Source organism: Neodiprion virginianus, chromosome 3, assembly GCF_021901495.1.
Source record: "Neodiprion virginianus isolate iyNeoVirg1 chromosome 3, iyNeoVirg1.1, whole genome shotgun sequence".
NCBI lineage: Eukaryota > Metazoa > Arthropoda > Insecta > Hymenoptera > Diprionidae > Neodiprion > Neodiprion virginianus.
Window position 1 is genome coordinate 30,551,861 of NC_060879.1, and position 23,847 is coordinate 30,575,707.

Sequence of the window (23,847 nt, forward strand, 5' to 3'; positions counted from 1 at the left end):
GTTACAGTCCTCCTAGAAGTTAGATCCGCATTACAAATTACCTCATTATAAACGTGCAGTTACTCGCGACGTGAAAAAATTGAAGGAAATACGATGATTTCATGCACAAAGCAAAAGCCACGTACGTGGTTAACCGCTCATACTGATTAACACCTCAGACCTAAGGGACCTGCGCGTCGTCTCAATCTAAATGAAAAATCACAACGAAATCACAACGCGTCGTAATCGGTGAACTGAATCAGCTGACTCGGTCATTGGTCAAGAAAAATCTTCTTCTAATACGGAACAACACCTATACTATCGTGTAAATATAGTTATCTTTGCGCACAAGTTTGTAAAACTCAACGATCCTCAGGCTTCCGTGAATTACGCTTCAATATCTTACGCAGATATGCATTTATTCCATAGCTTCGCTCCTTGCAGCTTGAACGAATGTTACGAATTTTTATTTCATCATATCCGTAATACGTACGACGTGCAGTGCTCAAAGCGACAGACTAGCAAATAAAGCGAATTAAAATTCACTGCAGTGTTATAGATGCGCGTTTAATTATGCGTGATTGTGAAATATTGTTCGAAACTCTCCCCGCGTTGTATATACATATACATATATGTATAGGTATACACCTGGTTGAATCGGAGTTTTATCATCGGTCATAAAACGCTTTCGTATCAAACCTATTCACTCGTAGGAATTATATAGGTGTTGAGAATGAGGAAGGGCGGGGGGAAGGGGGGGGGGGAAGTTTGGACGCTGCGGCGACAAATTTCGAAAGCTGAGGTCGCATCCGGAAACTCCGGCATCGCCCTGCCGGATCGAGCTGTCCGCGTGGGAGATCAAGATAGACCACCTTGCGCCGATATTTCATGCTCTTATTTGCTTTTATCATTATTCATCCCCTGCAAACGAACCCTGCAGGCTGCGCATGCTTGTAGAAAAAAGGAAATGGAAAAATCTCTGTACGTTTCTGATAAATTCCTGATTCATAAATCGTTCGCATATGTATATATACATATACATAGGTATGTATATGTTAAAAAATGAAAGATTTGAAAATTCAATGCGCTGCAGACGTAAACTTCTCGGCATGATTTCTGCGCTTGGGCTATTTTGGAACACCGGCGCTGTAGACAAAAAGCGAGATGTCCGTCATTTGATAATTTCGAGAGGATATAAATCTCAATAAAGAAGAGAGAAGAATAAACAAGGATTTGCTCTTTGGCCGCCCGTCCGAACCCAGTCCATTGACACAGATTTGGTGATCCTACTCCCCGTTATGAAAAAGGAAAAAGAAGAGGCGAAAAATTCATTCGACGGTACTAAATCACGTTCTGTATCGCGCGCTGGCCGACTGCAAAGCGGTGTCGCCACTCCCGCGGGGTTGCGGCGTGTCGGTCACGGTGTGCAAACAACCCAAAACAATGACCCAGCACGACGATTTTTACTCTCTGCTTGCTCATCGAAAAAAATGCGGTAAAAGTTCAGATAGTGGGGGACGGAGTGAAAGGGGTTTGTGTCAACGGCGAGTGCCGGGATGGGCGGGCGGGATGCCCGGGACTCCCTCTCGCGTATGGATTATCAGAGGGAATATACGAGGCAACGGCGTGTGGTTCGCCGAGATTAGCCCAGGTTTACGTTAGATTACATATGTAAAACCGTTTGGTTAAATCATTTTTTAAATAAACGCGTTATACCAAGTAGCTGCAGGGCCGGCCCTCCGCCCTCGTGAAATATCGGGACTCGTTAAACCCTCCCGGAGTCTTGACTCGAACGATTAGAGATAAATTTCTGCACACGTACGCTTTGCTCCTAAGTTTACGCATTTGGCAAAATACAGTAAACACCTGCGTAACGTCTCCGATGGTCCTTGGTTCCCGTCAAAGCATCGTGAAAGGGTGAAAGTACTTGTATAATTACATCGTGAAATGTGTATTTTCTTCTGCTTTTTTTATGAGTGGGGTGATTGTTAAAAAAAAATAAGAAAAATAACTTGGTGACCATATTTTTATCCGCTTCAATACCCTGCAGCTTTCGCGATTCGATCCTTGAAATTTTTTACCGCGACTACCTGCGTAAAAACGAAAAAACTACTCTTGCGGGTAGTCTTGAAGAATTTTTTCTTAAGGAAAAATTAACTTGTCTCTTAAATTTTCACCGACGTCCTCGCGTCGCCGGTGGTTTCGCACGACTTTTATACTACCTACCCTGAATGAAGAAAGAGTTTCAAGCACCCAGACAAGTTTCGGATGTATACTCTCGCGTACACACGCCTGTATAAAGCAGGTGTATACGAAAAGCGGTAAAACCATCCGGCTTCTTTTCTTCCAACATGGCTACATATAAGAGGAGAGATAGTTAAAAAATATTTTTCAACACGCAAGTCGCAACTATCCCGGCGAAGACTGAAGATCCCGTGCCAGCGGTATATATGGCGACAAGGTGATTTGCAGCTATCCTCTCACAAATTAATTAATGAATAAATAAACTCTGCCGGGTCGTAGGTATACAAGGTGGACGTGGAGGGGGGCGGGGGTGCCGGAGGACGGTGATTGGGCTGTATCTTCTTGTAAGTCGCCCGCAGCCCGAGAGCTGATGCTACTATACGACCTACAGAGATGCCCAATTCGACACTCTTTACGAGCTTCGCCAAATTAACCCGCGCCACGTGGTCAAGTAGTCCTGCCGCTCCGTGCCGTCTCCCCCCTGGAATTACTCCAGTACACCCAAAACCGCCTGTTATCGAAACGAAAACATGGTGCCAACGAACTCGAAAACCTACACCGCCAATTTCAACCAAATTCGTCCACTGTAAGAGAATGTAAGGGAATATCGGTAAATAGCGTAGATAGGGAGATGAAGAACCGCAAAGACAAGGGTTCTCGAGTACTGGGTAAAGTGAAAAAAAAAGTTTCTAATTTAATATATAAAGCATGTAATGAAATCCGCGGTTTCGGGGCGAAAGATTGAAGTATGGAACGAAGTACCAGGGTGTCAAATTTGTGGAGAGGGAAGTTGTGCAATGTGGTGAACATTCATAGGCACACACGTGCCGGGGTGTGTAGAAGCACATAGATTGGTGGGTGGAAAGGGAGGGAGGGGAGAAGATGCCACGGTATTATACGTTCTTTTCAGTATCTCGGCGCGGTTAACAATCGCAAGTTTTACGAGCTAATCAGCCGGTTCATCTTGCCAGACTCCCGACCACCACCGGCTGAGCTGGTTCAGAGCTCCGACTCCGGGCTGGATCCCCGGCTCACATCAGAGCCAAACTTGAATTCCTGGGCTGGAATCGCGGTCTACAGCGGCACTGTACTCCTCGCAAAGGAAAGGAGCGTAAAGCAAAGCAAAGCAAGGAAACGAAACGTCATAGTTGATGCACTGCGGCTGACACCATCAAGACTCAAACGTGAGTCGAGCGGTTTTACGTCACGTTCACGCACACCGTAACAGCAGGCGTATAACGGCGGGTCTACATTTTTCTACGTCGTTGAATAATTCGTATTTTTCAAGAGGCGCAGCCTTTAAGTACTTTGCATATATGCGAGTGTATGTATATTATATTATACGCGGTGCATCCACCAGCCTCTGCATCCACCTTTCCCGCAGCTCTCTGCATCTCTAAGAACGCTTCTATGAACATAAAGAAATTTCCTATTCAACCACCACCGCCGACAATTCGTGAAATTAAAACGACGAGTTGTATAACTTGCGTGCCCGTACAATTTCAATTGATTGCCGGTAAAATTGATCCTTGTGCAAATGGTTATTGGTTCGTTTTGATTCAACTTTTGTCCGTTGTGGGTGATCAATAAACCGAGATACATTTTCAAGAGCCTGAAATTTCGCTTTCGTAATTGCTTTTCTTCTCGCTATAGCTTTGCTGAAATCATGTTTTTCCTGCAAGCACATCGTCAGCCAAGCCTGGTTTTCTCCGTATCAAAATTGACTCGTTGAATTGACCAGTTCAAATCGAATAATGACGGAATTTGATAAATCTTACGTTTCCTGCCCAAGTATAATAACATACATATTTTCACTTGAATTCTTGAAATAGTAAATTTCACACATCCTGCATGTAAAGCTTCCGGATGGAAGACGGGGATGCATGCATAGATATAGCCGGGCAGGTACACGTAGATAAAGGGAGTCAACAGCAGCCCCACGGACGTCGGAAGAATACAAAAGTAATATAGGTTTTTTGGGGCACGAAAGATACAGGAGCTGGTGTGCATGACGTATATAGCCGGACGTGCGCCCTCGCGCAAATGTATTTGTACGTAGTCATATACATGCACAAGCTCATTGCTACCTCCGGCGGCCTTTTCTAATCAAAGAATCCGCAGAGACAGAGGGAAAATTTAAATACGAGACATGCCTCGCACGTAGCGAAATAAACGCAAACCACGGCTGCCAACCAGGACGAAAGAGACAGCTGTCGGTTCTTTTAATTACCATCCTACGTGCGATCCGCACGCTCCGAAAGCAAAGGGGCATCCTTTATACCTTTATTCTTTTATCTCAATTTCTATCGCACTCAACCTTCCGCGGACCCCTATTCCTCGCTCCGCAGAGTAGAATACTTCACGTTTGTGCCTACCACCTTCGCGTGTAACCTCAAATCAGAACTGCAGATGATATGCAACGAGTGGAAGTTTCATTTCCGTTTTCCAAGCCCGTAAAACCTTCAATGACGCTAATTTTTTTCATCTTGTATCGTGATTATGCGCTTCAAAGATTCTGACAGATACGACTTTGTTTTTTTCATTTTTCACTTTTACTTTTGAAACGTTCGTCATCGTCCACTCGCGTGTTAATTTACTTGATCATTTCTTTGCCGTCGAGTACGCATTTGCCATTTGCCCAGCAGTTGCGAAGGGAAGAAGATTCATTTTCGCAATACACACCATCAGACAGTCTCATCTACTCATTCGTGTAAGCATTCGAATGAAAAGTCTTGAAAATCACTCCAGAATAAATAGTCAGCCTTGACCCTTAATCGCGAGAGGAAAAATAATTCGCTAAAAATTGCCAGATGTCTATGAAAAAAACAATATCGACAGGCCAAAATTCTAAGGAGCACATTCTTTGCGCCCAGTAAAAAAATGTATCGCCGTCAACTTCGTACAATTGTTTATCAAATGAAAAGTCTCTAGCTTTAATTAGAGTAGGTATGCATACCGGCAGGAGGTCAGGTAAATACACGATGGCCGTACGTGTATTTCATGCTCGGGGTGTAAAGGAAGGCGTCGGGACGGTAGGTGGCAACCAGGGGGTGGCGGAGGGGTGTATGGGCAGGGGAAGCAACAAGGGCCGCTGGGACTTTGCAAATAGGGGCCGGAGACGCTAGGCAGGATTAACGGGCATAGTTGCCGACGGGGCCGACGGGAACGTCGCAGGCGACGCTGGCGAACCCGCCACCGTACGACGCGAGAGTCACAGGACGCGGGCACACGGATAAATTATGGCAAACTCGGCGAACAGGTCTTAACTTGAGGGTAACTGTTATATTTTGTGCAACATCCTGATTTTATGGCTATGATGCGAACGAACTTGAGGACACGCCGTCGTGAATACGAAAATCTCGTAGAACTTATTCGTAACTTACTAATTAACTAGATACGTAATGGACGACGCTGCGAGCACCTATACATATATGTACGTATAGGTATAAGCTAATCCATACCACCGAAGTGCAATGCGAAAACCGCTCTAACTAGCCAAAGGATTTACCCTTTGACCCGAGTTCAAACTACTGTAGAACTCCTCCGAGAAGCGTTGATCACGTCCCAGATGGTGTAGCCCAGATAATTTACTGCAGACCTAGATCTTCGCTTGTGTTTATTAAATATCAATCTATTCTTAGCTTTCCCTTGTTGGAAATAAAACGAACGCCGTTATTATTAATGAACTTTATTCGATCGCATTGTATTACCGACAACACACGTCATTCGCACCACACACATTCGCGTGGCTTCTCACATAAAAAAAATTAATATAAAACACAAAGCTAAGCCCATTTTTGAAAACTTCCTGTATGATCGTCTCCAAAGATTACGTGCTTCTGAACACCAGATTTAGTAGCTTTGTGCTGATGGTACGTATATTTTCCGTTTGCCAATAAAGTCAGCCGAGAAAATTGTAGTTCGATAAGAAGTCGGTGAGATCAGTGAAACTCGTTGCCAACAAAAGAAAGTCACTTCGATATTTTTTTACCCAGTAATAGGAGATCTGTTACATTTTATTCTACGGCAGGTATACTTTCACTCACTTGATACTCAAGATATTCCAACTATGAGCTGACCCCGTACCTACCACTTGGTATGATAATTAAACACCCTGATTCCTCATCATTTGCTGGCTGTGCAATCTGATTGGATTTAGTCTTTATCATAATGCGAGTGATCTACCCGCTATTTGTCCCATTTCGTGTAGGCACGTGGGTTATACTCCTGTCCTTTGGGAGTGTGCCGAGGAGGATGAGAAAGGCGTGAGGAAAGGGAAGGACGCCACCTGTACTTTATGTGGTTTTTACTCTTTGCGATTACTTAGGCGCCCTGTAACTCACCCTTGGAGACAACAGTTGCCGAAGTTAAGTTTGCCGTACGCGGCCGCCTAACGTAATATCACCTTATTTAGAATATATTACATCGTCCTTGGATCGCAAGAGGAGTAAGGAGGACGGTAGAGGAAGGGGATGCTCGAGATATAATGAGAGAGACCCATTATGATAATCCGATGCATAGATTAGACATAACTCATTAAACCACCTGCGTGTGACGTCTCTGCAGATTCCGAGCCGCAGACCTTGCCTCGATAAAACTGGTTTCCGATTTTCATCTAATCTATTTCTCATCTCTTTATTTACTTTTCACGAAAGTATCGGCTAATCGTGCTTCTATGTGTCGAACGATTCGTTGCGAATGTCAAATCCCAAATACGGCTCTACCAACGCATCATTTCGCTTATTGATAAAATCGATTGATTAAGTATCGGCGCTTTTTCCAATTAAGTTTGGGAACATCCTGCCGAGTATCCGCGTAATTAGGGAATAATCGCTTCACCTTAGAGCAGACGCTGCTTCGGTGGTCCTTTGTCCGATTGGGTAGACTTCTGATAATGGATAGGTACTTGGAAGAAGATACGTAGGTACTCACCTGACGCCTAACGAGTAGCCGCGGTATTTGTCCGAAAGTGAACGAAACTTTATTATTTACCGCTTACAATGCATTAAAAGTTTCTCCAGCCGAAAAAGCAAACACATTAAACACCGCGGTAGGTTGGTGTTGGTAATACAATCAAAAAGTTTCCCTACGGAGGGCCAAGTCGCCCGGTACAAAGATACACAGTGATCTTGGTGGCCATCCCGGTACCCACCCATTCGCCCAACCCCCGTTCCTTCTGCCTACCAAATTTATGTTAAATTACGCCTTAAAACAGCCCTCACACCATTTCTGCTAAGCTGCAGCCGACTGGAATTGTTTTGTCCAATTTTATCGTTTCCTTACAATTCGACAGATGCGCACCTCGCGAATTTCCTCATCGACTTCCGGCCGTCGCTCCTCGCCCGACGCTGCCTTGAGTCAATTTCGCGAAAATTCGAAGCAGACGACGATTCAAGGCGCGTAGCCGGTCTCAGAGACCGCGGGCAACCCTTGCGCGGACAAAATTTTCACCCTCCTCAGTGTCCGGAAGAGGTGACAAAGTTAAGAATCCCCACAAAGAAAGTGCTTAGCCACTCCGCGGGTTTATGCGCAAACTTCACAAGAAAGTTCATATTTTATTTTATATTTATGTAATATTGTTAGCGACTGCGGCCAGGAACGGATACCCGAGTCTCCAGGCATACAGTGAACACGGTAGACGTTCGACGAAGACCTTCTTTAATAACCGCGCAGTAACTTTTTCTATTTCTCAACGACGCGACGGTAACGACGGATCGTGATAGTCTCGCAGAAGCTGCGCACCATACAAAGATCGCCTTTTCCCACAAATCTTTCGACCGCCACTATCATGCGAATAATTATTATTTCGCGATACTGAGCGGATAGAGCAAAGCACGTATGCACGTGCCGTTAGTCCAGTTTCGGGTTGGCTGGAGTTTTGGATCGTAAAGACGCGGAAGCCTAGAGGAGGCTGCATGGATGGCGACGTACGCGAAACGCGGAGCGTTTCACATATATAATTAAATTCAGCGAAAACGTGGCGTAATTGTTAGAAACCGCAATTGTATATACGCCGGTGGTACGAGTTTCGCGTGTGTTATACCGGGCCCTAATATCATAATTGTAATATGTGTGCGTATTGTAAACCTTGGGTATTTTAACGCTCGCGGACCACCCTTGCTAGTATCTTACATTACCGGCTGCTGCCGCTGGCTGCTGTTGTCGTTCCTGTTGCCTTTGCTGTTGCTCCGCTCTTGTTACCATGATTGCGGTTGCTTATATAAAATAGGATCCTGCGGAAGCGCGTGGCCATATACGAGAGCACACGCACTCACGCGTGCCTCCGAGGCAGGTATGCGCGAGCGTACGAAAGGCAGAGCTATCGCTTAGACCGAAATATTTAACGTATTTCAAGGATTTAACCTCGCCCCATCCTCTCCTCTCGGGATCCGCCGGGGACGCAATTACAACGAAAGTAAAGATCGTTAAATTTAACACGCGGGATTATTACTTCCGACTGTATGTGCCACTTTCATACGCCGATTTCATACCCCGTATACCTTCAGGCACGTACATCGCCTCTTCCAAACCCTGCATCCGGATGCAGCCTTCAAATGCCTCGCCCTCCCGAGAGACGTGGAACCTCGAAGCGCCAAGATACTGAAACGGCATTGTGCAACCTCCGACCGGACAAATTGAAGCAATATCAGAGCTCCCTCGGGCCGATTGCGGACCGGGCGAAGCCAGAACGGTTGGGTGACACTCTCTGAATGCTACACAGCAAATACGCGAATTCCAACTACATCTACATGCTCCTGCATCGTTCGCACCGCGTCTCGACCAATTGTTCCTGCAGGCATCACTTTTGTTTTAATTAAACTCTGCGGGCTACTTCGAAGACACGTTTTTTGGAGATATCGTCAATTATACTATCACTCGAACGTGTTCAACGCGATGCGGCGACGCGGCGACGTCGTGTTCCAGCATTCTTCGAAAAGATCAATTTTCCAATAACCGTAAGAAGTCCGGGGTCGAATTTGACCAGAAATTTATTGCAAACGAAATATTCGTATTATATAAACGATTTGTATGAACCTGGAGGCCCATCGAGTTCCCACGAGCCCTTCACTTCACCGGACCAATCGGTCTAAATTGATTAACTCCAAAATTGGTGACTAGCTCGCTTTACCCGATGCCTGTCTTTGTTAGATTTCTCGATGCGTTATCTGACTCAGTTTTGGCCGATTTAAACAGCGGCTGAAATTAGTATATTGCACAATCCGAATTAAATCCAAGATGCACCCCGCGGATGGTCGGAGCTGTGCAGGGCGACCGTCTAGGGGGCGAAGAGGAGAAGCGAGGAGTCGAGGTTATCCTAGGCATCACGGCCCATTTACCACCGGCGAGCCATATTTCTAATTACTTTCCGACGGTGATTCGTTCGTCCCTAACCAAAAACTTACAAAAAGAAACGGACCGCTCTCGGTGCTTGGGATAATAATAAAAATCTTCAGAATGAGAAAAGAAAAGAAAAGAACAAAAACACATATATTAAAACGAATGAAAACCTGCAGCCTTATGCGCTGTGCGAGTAGGTATATACGAAAGCGAAGGAGAAAGAGCGGCCAGGCAAAGTGAGGGAAGAGGAGGAGCGAATGGCGACAAAATTTTACAGTTCCATGTATATAGATCATAAACTTGTAGGTGACTGCGGGGTGGCGGTGGCGATGATGGCGGAGACGAGGATCGGGGGTCTCGGGGGGGTGGAAGAGCGACTGCTGGTCGGACGAGAATTATGAAGCGGAGCAAAATTATCGCGGGAATTAAAGAAAACCAAAAATTATAAAGTTATTCAATTGTTAACTTTTCCTCCACCTTACCCCGCCTTCTCTTCGTCGCTCACTGGTTACTTAATTCAACTTTTTCCGCATCACCGCTCTACACTGCGACTTCATCTGTAGTAGAACGGTTCCGAATACGGCTAACCGTCTGACAATGAGGCATACTGAAACACCCCCGAATCGCTCTGCGAGAAACTCTCTTCTCCGTGATTTATCTTGTCTCCTATCATATCAATTAACAGTCATTGAATCTATACTCGCTATAATCGATGCGTGCATCATCTCCTCTTATTCTCTCCCAAAATCCTCGTACCTTGTGTAAGACTTTTAGTATTATTTACTATTTATTGATGTCACTGCCAGTCAAATTTTGAACGTAAAATTAGTATCGAAGCAAATATTAAAGCAATTCTACTTTTGAGTGTTCTCGAAACGAGGACCAAATTTAACGTGACATTACCGTGGGTTAACGAATTCGAAATTCTTACGGGAAAAAAGTATCAAGTTGAGTGAAAAAAGAACAGAAATATCAAACCTGCATATTTTGAGGTCCCTGTTCAAAGTATTGGAACAATTAAAAAAATAGAATCATTGTGCCCCTACAGCAGTTATATCATATAACTGGCGAATGACTGACATTTTTGAATGCGCCCAAAAAACACAAGTGGAAAGTATGGAAATTTTGCATACGCCATGCGTTGACCCCTGAACACACGAGGCATAAAGCCTGGCATAAGTACTTTGCTATTCGTCGAGTGACCAAGTAAGAGGTTTGAAGACGTAGTGAGAACGTAGCTTAAAATCACGCTAACAAAAATTCGGGGAAATTGTGTAAGAGATTTGATATTTCGTTGGATATGGAAAATGATTTTCGTGAGAATGAGAACGGTGGGCACTCTGGCGTGCAGACAGAGAGAGAGAGAGAGAGGCGAGCGGTCGGCTTGAGGCACGTCGGCAAGGGTGGAGGGCGAAGGGGGGAGACGACGACGACGACGCCGGAGACTCGAGATAAACGATTTTCTCGCACGGCAATAAATCCCCACGAAAATACCGGAGTCCACCCGCGGGACTCGAGAGGTAACCTAAAAATTCATTAGATTATAAATCCATTAATGCTTAACTGTTCGCCGCCTCGCGAACCCCCCACACACACCCCAGCGATTTCCCACTTCGTTCAAATCCCTAATCCCTGTCCCTTGCACGCAACTATACGTGTGTACATACACCTATAAACAGAGAAATACACATTTGCACACGTAGGTACAATGCATATAAGGTATGTGTGTTATGTACGACGAATGTGCGCCGTAGAGGGAAAGAACAGCTCCACAGCTCCACGGTGGTGGCCATTGATCATTAGCAACGCCGCTCTCGGCAAACAAGTCTTTTCAATAACGGTTGCTTACCTGTAGTTTCAGGACCCGGCACAAGACTCGTGAGGGAATGTTTCGTTTCACTAAAATCCTTTTGTCCCGCTCGACTTGGTCCATATTATACCTGTACAAATCGAGCCCGTCGTTACGCCTCACACATAATAAATACTCTATATAAAGTCTTTTGTAAGAAACGTCACTACGGGTACAATGTGTCACTATTAGCAATATGAGCTGTGTAACAAACGCATGGAGTAGCTATTTACACCTGTAGGTATTCAACGTAATTTCAAGCGCTTGGGACATTAAGTATTCGCTGTCATTTCGAAGAGAAGTTTCAGGTGCAAAGATTTTCTCTGATTGCTAATCAACTCTTTAATCTTTCATTTCGAGAAATCGCTAAAGGACGCGCCACTGCCGTTTTCGTCCATGCCCCTGTAATTTCAGGCATTAGTTAACGAGATTCTTCGACTTAAAATTTAATACTTCACTTAGCGCTTCATGAGCCTGAGTTCATTTGGAACCATCTCCTAGACGTTTCTCTCGAGTCTTACTATAAATTTTCACACTTTATTTTGCATTCGTTATACTTATGAAAATTATTATACTTACGACTCAAAAGTCTCTCTTGGCTTAGAATATACCTATATATAGACCTATATATTTGTCAGGGAAATTATTTTTAATTTCTACGACACTACCCTGCGCGACACAACCCTGTTAGAAGTCCTTAATTATACCTGAGCCGTCAAGGCTGTTTCTTTTATTTCATTATAAAATGTACTATAGACTATAGACTCTACGTTAAGTAGTAACGGATTTGAACCAACGATTCTCTCCATCAATCGTCTTTCTTTATCCTTGATTTCTCTTTTTTCAAACTTTTTATCTACGCAAATACCTGAACCTAATGTTTCCAAACCTTGATTGAAAGATGCCACGACCTGAAAGAGAACTTTGGAACTTTGATTGCAAAATTGTTGAAAATGCACTGTTTTCCCAATAAATGAAACACACTTGTATGGTTCCAGCGCGCGAGACGAAATTGTTTGTCAAAGTCTGTTCTCAACTCTCGCCAACCCCTTGTCGCATTTACTAAAACCCCTATTCTCCATGGTGCAGAAGGTTGCACATCCAGAGTCCCCGCGGCTCACCGTCGTTAAATATATACGTAAATGCATTCGGATTACTAGTTTCTTTAATTCGCCTTACAAAGCCCGGAGTGGCGTTCCACGACGTGAATTCGGGGCTACGTATGCCAACGAAAACTCCGTACCGTAAATACTCCCAAGCTGCAAAAGCGATGGAAGTATGCATAGGTATAAAGCGTCGTATAGAATACCGGCGTACAAGTCGAGTATACGAACTTGTTCAGCCTTTGTCTAATTTATAATTTATTACAGCGCTACAATTGCGCTAAATTTCAGGTCCCCGGATGTCTCCTAGCGCCTATTAAGCAAAATATATACGTAAACGCGCAAGCTAGACTTAATATGAATTGTTTCCGAACGGAAAACTGCGCTTATAGCACTGCCCTCGAGTGATTGTGGCGGGAAGATCGAGATTAATCTTTCCGTTATCCTGAAATAATACTAGGTATATACATGAATATTTATAATCCCGGAATTGTGACGGATCGAAGGAAAACACGTTTTCTGCAGTCCGTCACCCTCTGTGGCTGTTTCTCCCCCTGCGCGGATAAAAAGTACGGGTATATTGCGTCCGCCCTTCATGCGCGCTTTCATTTTTATCAATTATTAAGAACTCGGATAGCCAGTGAGTGCTGCATACCCGGTGTACAATGTTATGGGCATTAATAACTCCGAACACGAGTGCACGGTAATGTTAAAAAATAGAATCAGGAATATGCTGTCACGTATACAGAGTATCCTCTCAACATTTTTCTTATGTCTCAAATAAGGATTCACTCACCCACACAAATATTTATAGTCTGCCTTGAATCCGCTTCTCATTTCTCCACTATTATTGCAAGTTCATTCAAAGATTAATCATTAATCTCCTTGCGTTACGTTACAAAAATCTTTGATTTCTTCTGCATCGAGTATTTATCTGTGTCGACTCCTCGTAATACTATCTTCAATTTGAAATCGAAATACAGTATTCGGCTAGCAAATGCACTGCATGATGCTGATGGAAGAGGGTACTTCGAGAACTGACAAGAAGAGACTAAGCGGGAATAATCAAACATTAGAATTCCACACGGCGTCGCAGTATGGCGGCGAGATAATCAGAACTGGTCCAGAATTTTAAATAAAACACACGTAATTGAGGCCCGAGGACAACGTATGCGCGCTGTGTTTTAAAATAATTATTATTTTCAGCTTACGCCCTCGTATCACGACGACTCTCCGCAGAGGGTAGACGTGTGGGGAAGGGGCGAAGAATATATGCTTCCAATTGTCCCTTCGTGCTATAATCAGCGTTTCTATCTCTAAATTAATTAATTCATAATTTATGCACTTTATGACTCGAAGAAATTCAACAGCATTCAGAATTGCTGTTTCAACAATTGATAAGCAGAAAATACGTAATCCACATCCAAACACATGTAGATCATCGTTTGTATCTTGCAGGAGCCACAGTCTCGATGAAAGGTTATTTCACTGCTCGGTTGTGACCGAAGTGAGACGCGTTCGTTGGCATCCAGCTTCCACCAAAGACTGTCATCTCCTCGTACTGACATCGCAGAACACTTTCAAGTAAGTCGTTGGTTCAAACACGCTTTCTCGTCTGAAATATCATGCAATTCCACAACGACGTTACTTGATTCTTCAGCTTATACGAGTGTGAGCCAAATGGTGGACAATCCCTGATCAAGACCTGGACTGTTGGTCCAGCGTTTAGCTCGCCAGCAAAAATACCTAGTCCTGCTTCTTTGGGTGAAACTGCAGTGGACTTCGATTTCGCTACTCCGACTCTCAGACCGGAAATTGATAGGAAAGACACTCAAGTACGATTTTCCATTTACGTCTAGAAAAAATTTTGCATCGGTATCCAAACAAATTCTGTTGCTCGTTCGCTTTAATATACCTTCACGTTTGTAACGCATGATTATTACAGAGCAAAGATGTGGATTGGAATGATATAGATTGGCCGATTTTGGTACTGAAGGGCAACGGAAATGTCTATACTGTACATGGCAACATTTTAAACGGGAAGTACGTTTCAAGTGTTATTCTATATATACGATAGGTGTTCCAAGCGCGCGCTGCATGATTGCCTAGCATGCTACATCATCGATTAACAATATCTTCGTGCATTTCCAGAGGCGAAAAACCAGTGGTCACAGGTCCGTTGTCCATATACCCGAGGACACATGACAACTACGGCGTAGACTCTTGCTCGATAATGTGCCTACAGACAACGCCTCCGCTCGTCGTTGTGGCTACTAATACCGGAAAGGTCTACCACAGTATCTTACTTCAGGAAAAATTCGAAGACGATGAAAAAACGGTACGAAGAACCTTCGCGCATAGTCCGTCACTTCGATCTATCTAGACAATTACCTTACGGTGAATCATTGATCGATCTTGGGAAGCATATTACTAAACCATACACTGATATTTTTCTACCAATACAGTCGTGGTCACAGTACGGATCGACCTTTAGTCTTCACACGCCAGAAGATGCCCTCTACGTGTACGAATGTGTTGAAATGGAGCTGGGACTTGGTTTCTGGGACATTGAAAAGAAGTACTCATGCCCTGTACACTTGCACGTGGATCGTGGCAACAGCTCGAGGTATAACAAAATTCCTCAAATATGTTGAATAGAAGCTGAGATTACATTTCTAGTGATTTTTAAGATGAGTTGGAAAGTTTTTTAGGAAGAAACTTGTATATCGCACACTTTACGTTATCACGTAATGTAGAAAAAACTTGATTTCTCTCGATTACCATTGTTACTTGTTCTGCAGGTACTTCTGTTCTCACAACGCAGGCATTCACGTCGTAAATTTGCCAATGGTATCGCAATTGGCGGACTTTATTCAGGCTCCAGATGGTAAAATTATTCAAATGATTTACTGTGTCACATATAACGGATTATTAAAATCTATGTTTATTTCACTAATAGCCGCAATATTACCTCAAGCATAAGATAGATAGTGGTTAAGAGCTTTCATCCTTTTATGTAATATGTAGTCGTGTGAATAATCAGACTTGATTCGCATGAACTTGTTTTTCCTTCCAAACAGATGATTCAAACTTATTCCTTCCGTCATTATCAACACAGTCAAGCTCTCAGTATCTGGTATGCACCAAGACGAAAAGCAGTTTAAAAGCTGCTCCCGTTTTGGGCTTCGGACTTCTCCAAGAACCATGTATCATGATTGCGCTTCTTCACACCGGAACAGTAATCAGCCTATCTGTGGTGGATCTTTACTATTTACCAACTCCCATGCCCTTAGAACCAGTCACAAGTCCCAGTAAAAAGGTAGGACAGCAGCAACTCATTCTCAATAATAAAAAATTTACGAAGCTCGCTTAAATCAATATCACTTACTTACTCCAGATAACGAAGGAAGCATTCGATACGTATATCAAAAGTCTTCTCAGGCATAATGTGTCGCAACCTATCTTGAAGTTTGGATCAACCACGGAATCGATGCCTCAGGAAGTGTTACAGGTAAACCGTTTGAATATTTCCTATACAGATTTGTTGTTGCAATAACACGTGATTAGCAGACTGTCGAATTATATTGATAGATCGCGTTCTATTGAATTTTACGGTTTTTCTCTCTTCAGCTATTATTGCGAGCCACCGAAGTATTTCGCAGTGAACACTTTGCTCGTCACAACAAAGTGCGAACAGAAATTGCTAAACGAGTCCGTACATTACGAGCTCTGAAGACTCATCAGCTCAAAGAATTGGAATTGTTGGCAGAACAGAAAAAAAAACTACAGGAAGTCGCTGAACGTCTTGCTGAACGCTACGAAGATATGAAAGATCAGCAGGAAGAACTCGCGCGAAGGTACGGAAAGACCTTTTCTATTATTAGTTATTTCAGGGTACTTCTAGAGCTTAATGTTAGATGCCACAGATAGGCCTGTACGATAATTACATTTAATTCCTACACATACTGCATGTTACCTATTTATATAACTTATGGCAGTAGATCAGCAATCGGATAAATATATAATACGATTACGGATGAATGGTTAATGCAGTATGTTAATTACGTTAATGAATATTTCAAATGATCTCGTTTCATGGCAGAGCCGAAGAAGTTTTGTGGTTGGCGAATCAACGACAGCCGTCGATGTCAGTGGCCGAAAAAGAGGAAGCGAATGAGTTTAAAAAAATTAGCAGCAAAACAAAAGAGCTAATTCAGCAGCTTGAAAAGCTTAAATACAAGGAAAAGTATCAGTCTGAGCAGTTGGCGAACTGCCACAAACTCGAAGCAAACAAAAATATAATTATTAGCACAGCCAGGGAAGATACAATCAAGACAAACCTCAAGGAAATGTAAGCATCTATTCATCAATGTTATCTCCTTACTTTTAGAACTGACAAATCGTAATTGCAATGGAATCAAGTCCATTTTATAACCCGACTCACTTTATCATTTTGCAGATCAGCAAAAATTTCAAATTTGATGTCAACGGTGAAATCATTAGAAGAGGAAGTGTTGTCCTAATTTACATATATTTGTTTACAGTCTATTGTGATTTCGAATCCAACACAAATTCTATCTACAATTTAACGATACTGATTCAATCTGTTATAAATAAAAGCTATTCATTCAATTAAAACCACTAAGCGTCTTATTAGTTTTCCAAACATTAACAAGGGGAGATATGAACAAGAACGCTATGAGGTCTGCATCGATCCTACAAATAAACATTAACCGTTTAGAAGAGGTACAGCTTGGATTTGTATGATCTCATGGAGTGAAGAATTTCAATACCACACAGGCATACAGTCCGACCTCTCAATAAGAACGCCAGTAATAAGAACGCATCCCCAGTTTGTCGTTCTCGCAGTTCCTTCACTCTGACTTAACTTCAAAGCTCGAATTATTCGCGTGCGAACCTCTCAATAAGCTCGCCAAGTCTACAAGAAAAGAAAGTGAGAGTCAGCAATCGAGAAGCGCGCACATGATGGAGGTACTCTAATTTCGCGAGAACACTCTTCCCCTTGAGGGCTTGAGCGTTTTTATTGAAAAAGTGGGACTGTATTTCAACTCTTACGAGTTGATTTAGCGCTAACTCAATACCTCACGCAGATTCATAACAACCACAAAGTGTTTGCTCGTCGAAGAGAAAATTTAATTCGTATGATTGTCGTGTGTTTTTTCTTCTTGCATTCATGATACAGTAAAGACTGCTACCCTAATGGGGCTTTGGTAACGGAAAATGGACGAAATAAATTCATCGTCAAACGACGCTGTCTGCGACGCGCAACTTAAGTCGGTACAGGATCGACACGTAAAGACGACAAGAACTAATGGTTACATCACGTATACGTAGATGCATAATGCAGCGTCCGATATTATTATGACTGTGAAATAATCACCGATTAAAATTTTCGTGTATCAACGTATTATAGACGCCGTATATCCTTTACGAATAAGGTTTTGCCGTTATGAAATAGATGAAAATTGGACGTAATTTATTGCACGTAAATCCCTTGTTCCACTCATGATACGTTTTTGAAAAGTGATATAAATTAATTATGATTCTAAATTAGATATGAGAAAGTAACGAATGATATTACCTGAAGATGTATGTTTCGAAATGGAAATTTTTAACATCAGAATCGCTTTTCTTCATCCTTTTAGGGCTAATTAGACCCCCAGACGCATGAAAAATGTCGAAAAGAGCGTGGGACCAACAACAAAGAAATTGTGAAGGAAATTTTTGGTCTTTTCTCTGTAAGTCTTGATCCGTTGATTTGATTTCAGCATTTTGCCAAATCGTCAAAAGTCAAAATTTTCACCCACAATCCAAAGAAATCAGTTTAGTTTAGTTCAGTGTATCCGTATTTTCACAAAGTCGGTGAAGACGTTACAATAGTTGTGCAACCATATTTACATGAAATAATTTTAATTTTTTTTTTCTCCATACAATTATTGCTTGTCTTATTTTGTAGATTTTCGCCTTCCAATAATAATAATCATAATAATCGCCAATTCATTAAAATATGTTTGCAATACATTCGATTTACAGTACAATAGAGCAGGGGGTTGGCAGTGGTCGGTAGAATCATCTGCATTCGCACTAGGGACAAGCGAAACTGCCGAAACCCTTGTCCAGGTGTAGCCGGACCTGTCACCAAACCACCGACTAGCGACGCGGCGCCTGAACAGAGTGACCCGTCTTACATATTGGCAGTTGCTGTTCAGGACCCAACTGACAGGCTGGAGATCTGAATCCAAGGCCTCCCGTTCCGCAGTTACACCTGCTAGCACCTGAGCCACTACCGTTGATATTTAATTATTATATACCTTAAGTTAAAAAAATCGTAATGTATACATCCATATGGACTGCTTCGCCCATCCCTAAATAAGTATGGATACTTGAGCATAGGGTGTGCAGAGTTTAGCATTCGATTAGTCAATGATTATTTTTTTGTCATCCATCCTGTGTTCTGGCTTTCTAGTTTTGATCAGTTCATTCCGGATTTTTAATATTGTCAAAGTATTCTCTTCCCTTGTTGAAGATTCATCGTGGCTGTTTTCTCATCTCATTAGTCAGTTAGTCATAAATATTTCTTCTCATGTAGTCAGCTTGATGTTGTCCTGTTGTCGCCGGGTTTTCAAATTTGTTACTTCTTTGTTGACTTTGCCCTTGTTTCATGCGTTTGTACAATCTTGGATTCTTCATCCGTTAAACATGATTTATGTATTTTTATTACCGAAGTCTTCACGTAGGTTCGTCTGATGTCTATAGTAGTCCCGTTTCTTCAACGATTTTATCCGTAGAATAGGTTCTATTCTACAGGGATGCGCTTCTCCCATCCTATTGTACCGTATTCTATTATGGAATTTGCCAGACCATAGTAGATCTTTTTCATTGTTGTTTTGTTCACCATATTTTGTCGGTTGGTGACGGTGTGCTTTACTCTTTTTTCGAGCAAAAAATTTGTCGTCTGGTATCTGATTTGTATGACCGTTTCTTGACTCATTCGACCCCCTGCAGGAACTCAGCAAACGCACCAAAAGTAGCGTGGGACCAACAGCACAGAAATGACGCAGGAAACACGAGCAGCGTAAAGCTGACCATATACATTTTTCTGTTTTTCAGCTGTAACTTTTGATCCATTGCTCGCAGGGAATTTGGACCACATCCAATCGGTTCCTCTCGCAAAATGATGCCGATATAGAGCATAAAAGAACTGATTTCAGCATCATCTAAGATCTTGAAAGTTTTGACTGACAATCCAAAGGGGTCAGCCTCACTATATTCAGCAAAAAGTTTTTAGTTTCTTATTCTCCACGACGGAAATGGATTTTCGCAAATAAAATTGGTAATAAAGGGCAAAAATAGTTTAAATTGATTACAATGATTCATTTTCAACGTTTAAGAAAGCACTATTGAATGTGAAATTGTTTTGTAGAACGTTGATTCTTAGAGTTGATGAATGTTGGAATCGATATTTACAAAGTAATTAGAACTTAGAAAATAAAATGAGTTGAACTTGAGAAGAATGACTTACACACTGGCTCATTGGGATATGGAATAAAAGTATTCTTGTGAAAGGTCAAACAGATCTACGTACTTGTATAGGGGACGTTGATGACAATATATATCTTCAGTCAGCGATTGATATCTATTATGGTAATACATGCATATATTGTATGTCACACAGCGTGATGCGGTTGAAGATGGGCTCACAACATCCTCGACAAAATTCTAAAACTTCAACAGTGTTTTTGATACAGCGTGCGGTAAGTTCGTTTTACCGTGCCTGCGGAACGTGCGGTAAGTAAATGTTACCTTTACAGCGATCTCTAGAATTGTAATAACATACTCCTACGCACTGTGTATTTACCTGATTATAATCGATGTAAACGAACGCGACGCTAAGGAGCGAAGGCGACGCTCGGATTACTAGTATCGATTAAGAAAGGTCATATTAGCTTTTCTTTGTGTACCAATACTACTTTTATTAGATCTTATCGCAAACTTATCAAAAAATAGTATACATAACTAGTGCGGGCAGGTGACCCTGGACCTACTTCCCGCACTTGTCACGTAATGTACTATTACAGCAAGTTGCGCAATGTGATCGACTTGCTGACTGAATTCAATAGTTCCAATTTCCTTACAATTCATGGGCTATAGTTTTTTGTCTTGCTTCACCCGTTTCCATAATCGCGTAGTTGCCCATCTAATCTCCTGAAAGATAAGTCTTTCGAGATTTTTAAAAATCTTGAACTTCGTTAATCTGAGTCAAGACGTTGACTGAAGAAAACAAAGACGGATAACCCTGGGTAAATTTTTGTGACCAGTTTTCGGCGGACAAGTGGGCCCAGGTGGACGTGGGTGCGTACGAGGGTTCTTTCTATCGACGATACCTAACGGGGGGCTCGCACCGCCATTTGTAGTAGCCAAAGTGGTGTTGGTATAGAAGCTTGAGATTGAGTCGATACAAAGTGAGTACGTAAGACTAGTTGTCGATCTGCTCGATCAGCCCGTGGGAAGTCGCGTAACCGCGTTCACCGCCATCCGCCAGCGACTACCACCACAACAACCTCCGAGCACCTCCAACCACCGACCACCTTCGTCCTCCTCATCCTTCTCGTCACCGTCCTCCTCCTCCTCCCCTCCCTGGTCATCTTCGTTGTTCTTGTCCTCCACGACCACCGCCGATCACTTCCAACCAGCACCAAACATTTCTTACCCCCTCCAACCACCTCCGACCACCACCGACCACTTTCGTCCTCTTCGTCCCCCTGTTCCGTCATGTATTCTGTAACATTAATATTCATAATTATTCCAACAACTTTTCACATGCTCTCTCGATCTTGAGTTTTCGTAGGCATAGAATCGAAACGCTGTTTTAGCTAGTCGCAAGTGAAGTATCTACGTTGGGTAGAGAAGCAGAATTGTTTTTCGGAAAGTGTTCGCCTGAAAAAAAATTCAGAGTAACTGTAATACATCACGGATGCGCTAATTTTGATCGAGATGAAACGGATGCTCCGTATATGAGACAGTATTTAACGCAGTGTCCTGATCTAAAGACCTAAAAAGGTGATTGTCGACGATTTTTTATTTTTTTTTGATAGGGAGAGAAAGAACGAAGCATCTTAAAACTTCTAGTGTATTTTAACACACATTTGAAAGGTACCAGCTAAAATTGTTTTCATCCAACTGTCGCAGAACGGCAGCGTTATTAGCTGACCCGTTACCTGGAGAATACATCTTTAGTAGACGGCTGACCATCGAAGGGCGTAAGCCGCTTGTCTTTCTGCTTTCTTGTCTGAAATGTGAGAACTAGAATCATCATACATCATACATCATACATCATACATAGTATTAAAGTTCGAAACTAAAGTTCGGATGTTCAGAAAGTGACGTCACCAAAAATTTTTTTCTCTTGACGTCATCGATCTATAGTAATCGTCGACGACGAAAATTCTTCAGTCTGGAAATAACCGCGCAGTGGAGCGGACGGATGAGAATCGCGCTCCGCAGACTTCAAGTACCAGGATCTCAACCTCCTGGATCCTGCGCTTCGGGCCGCTTCCTGCTGCAACTGGAATTCCAGGACAAGCGCTCCGTAGTTTCTACGTTCCAGGTCCGCTACCTGGTGAAATTCGACTTCAGGGACAAGCGCTCCGTAGTTCTGGCTGTCCAGGTCCTTGACCTGGTGACTTTCTACCTTCAGGACTAACGTTTCGTAGTTGTTGCCGTCAAGGTCCGTGACCTGATGACTTTTGACCTTCCGGACTAATTTTCAAGTTTACAGGTTTGTTTATTGAAAATGTCATGTTTTATACTATCAAACCAATATGCATGCTTCACATAACATTTTTAATCGGAAAAAAAACCTAACGATTCGGATCAACGAATTGCAATTGGTGAGTGGTTGGCATGGTATACATAAGAATACACGACCATAACTTCGTTCAGTTGGAGCTAAAATTGCTGTGCGTCGTGTTTAAGATCTGTTAGCACTTAGCTGATTGTTCTGTGGTATTTTTTGACGAAATTTGCTGTCATAAAATCACAATACCTTGTCCTTACATGCATGCGTGAACGTGATTTGTAGCATTATATAGAAAAAATCTTACGGGTAGATTCGGTTTGCCTCACATGCACAAAGACAGTGTTCATTCTGTACACTGTGAAGCAAATACCAGAATTTTTCGAGGAGTCATCGTGCCTCAGTCTCCCCTAGAACTTTGTCATCTGGTAAAACACTGACAACGAATAAGCGAGCGCCCGAGCACAAAAACCAGTTACATAGGCATCCGACCCCGAGCGAGCTTCAGCAAGTAAGTGTTTTAAAACTACTTATTTTTAATTCGTGCACCATTCTGTTTGATGTACCAAAATGATCCAAAAAACCGTGATATCATGTTGATTGTCGAGCTCAAACGTAAGAATTCTGAACGAAAATGAATGTGATTGAACGTTTTTTTATGAGATTTTTAGTTCATCGATGATAAAAAATATATGACAATTCAAAGTAATTTTATTTTTTTACATTTCAGACAAAAATGACGCACTCCATCTTTCCTGCCAATTCGAGATTCCAGCGGCAAGGCGCTTCAATGGTCAGCTAATAACTTGGCCATTTTGCGACAATTGATGGTGAGTAAATTTTTCTTGTACTGTCCAAATGTGAGTCTGAATACGCTCGAAATTCTATAAAGCTTCGTAAGTTATATCCCTAACAAAAAAAAAATAACGAACAATCGTATTTGATTGATTAGAAAAAAAAAATATGTGTACTTGTCCCGATCTTTCATACGGCAGCATTTAAAGAACCCGGTTTCCACTTTTAACCGATATAAAAGTTATTTTTTCTCCATGATCTGATTTGATTATTAACCTTTTTTCGGTGTTACTTAAATATTTAGCTGTATAATTATTGATTGCGTTCAGTTTTGAACCATTTGTAGACGATAATAGTACAAAATGAATCATTATAATCAACTATTTTCATGTAAACCAACATCAAAAAGCTATGTTACTATTTTTGCACGGTCAGTTTAACATTTTTATAATATTTAATGGCAATTGTAATTATACGTCAGGTGGAATTTTTCAAACTTGTCATGTTTACAATGAATTATTTCAATTAATTTTTCGAGCAAGCCAAAATTCAGTGGCTATCAATGCGCTGACAAAATTTATTATATAATTGATTAATTAATTAATTACATTTATCCTTACACAATATTTTTGATGTGTTCTTATACTGAAAATATTTAGTACTATTCCAGGTATAACCCGAGGTGGTTATCAGTGGTTGTTGGAGGTGGTTGGCGGTGGTTG

The 23,847-nt window shown here is 42.2% G+C and overlaps 1 protein-coding gene and 1 long non-coding RNA gene across 2 annotated transcripts in view; both read left to right on the forward strand.

The window, feature by feature from the left end:
* Window positions 1-17,145, forward strand: part of LOC124300331 (nuclear pore complex protein Nup88) — a 106,737-nt gene extending 89,592 nt beyond the window's left edge. Inside the window, exons 3-13 of the mRNA XM_046754294.1 lie at window positions 13,972-14,097; window positions 14,174-14,348; window positions 14,459-14,556; window positions 14,665-14,851; window positions 14,979-15,139; window positions 15,315-15,400; window positions 15,594-15,832; window positions 15,911-16,024; window positions 16,144-16,370; window positions 16,616-16,864; window positions 16,973-17,145. Of these exons, the coding sequence (XP_046610250.1) occupies window positions 13,972-14,097; window positions 14,174-14,348; window positions 14,459-14,556; window positions 14,665-14,851; window positions 14,979-15,139; window positions 15,315-15,400; window positions 15,594-15,832; window positions 15,911-16,024; window positions 16,144-16,370; window positions 16,616-16,864; window positions 16,973-17,036 (1,726 nt within the window). The 3' untranslated portion in view covers window positions 17,037-17,145. The remainder of the gene's footprint in view (window positions 1-13,971; window positions 14,098-14,173; window positions 14,349-14,458; window positions 14,557-14,664; window positions 14,852-14,978; window positions 15,140-15,314; window positions 15,401-15,593; window positions 15,833-15,910; window positions 16,025-16,143; window positions 16,371-16,615; window positions 16,865-16,972) is intronic.
* Window positions 17,146-21,890: 4,745 nt separating this feature from the next.
* LOC124300010 (uncharacterized) lies at window positions 21,891-23,847 on the forward strand. The gene is made up of 4 exons (XR_006907129.1): window positions 21,891-22,312; window positions 22,644-22,841; window positions 23,061-23,160; window positions 23,796-23,847. It is a non-coding gene; the product is annotated as an uncharacterized LOC124300010 (long non-coding RNA).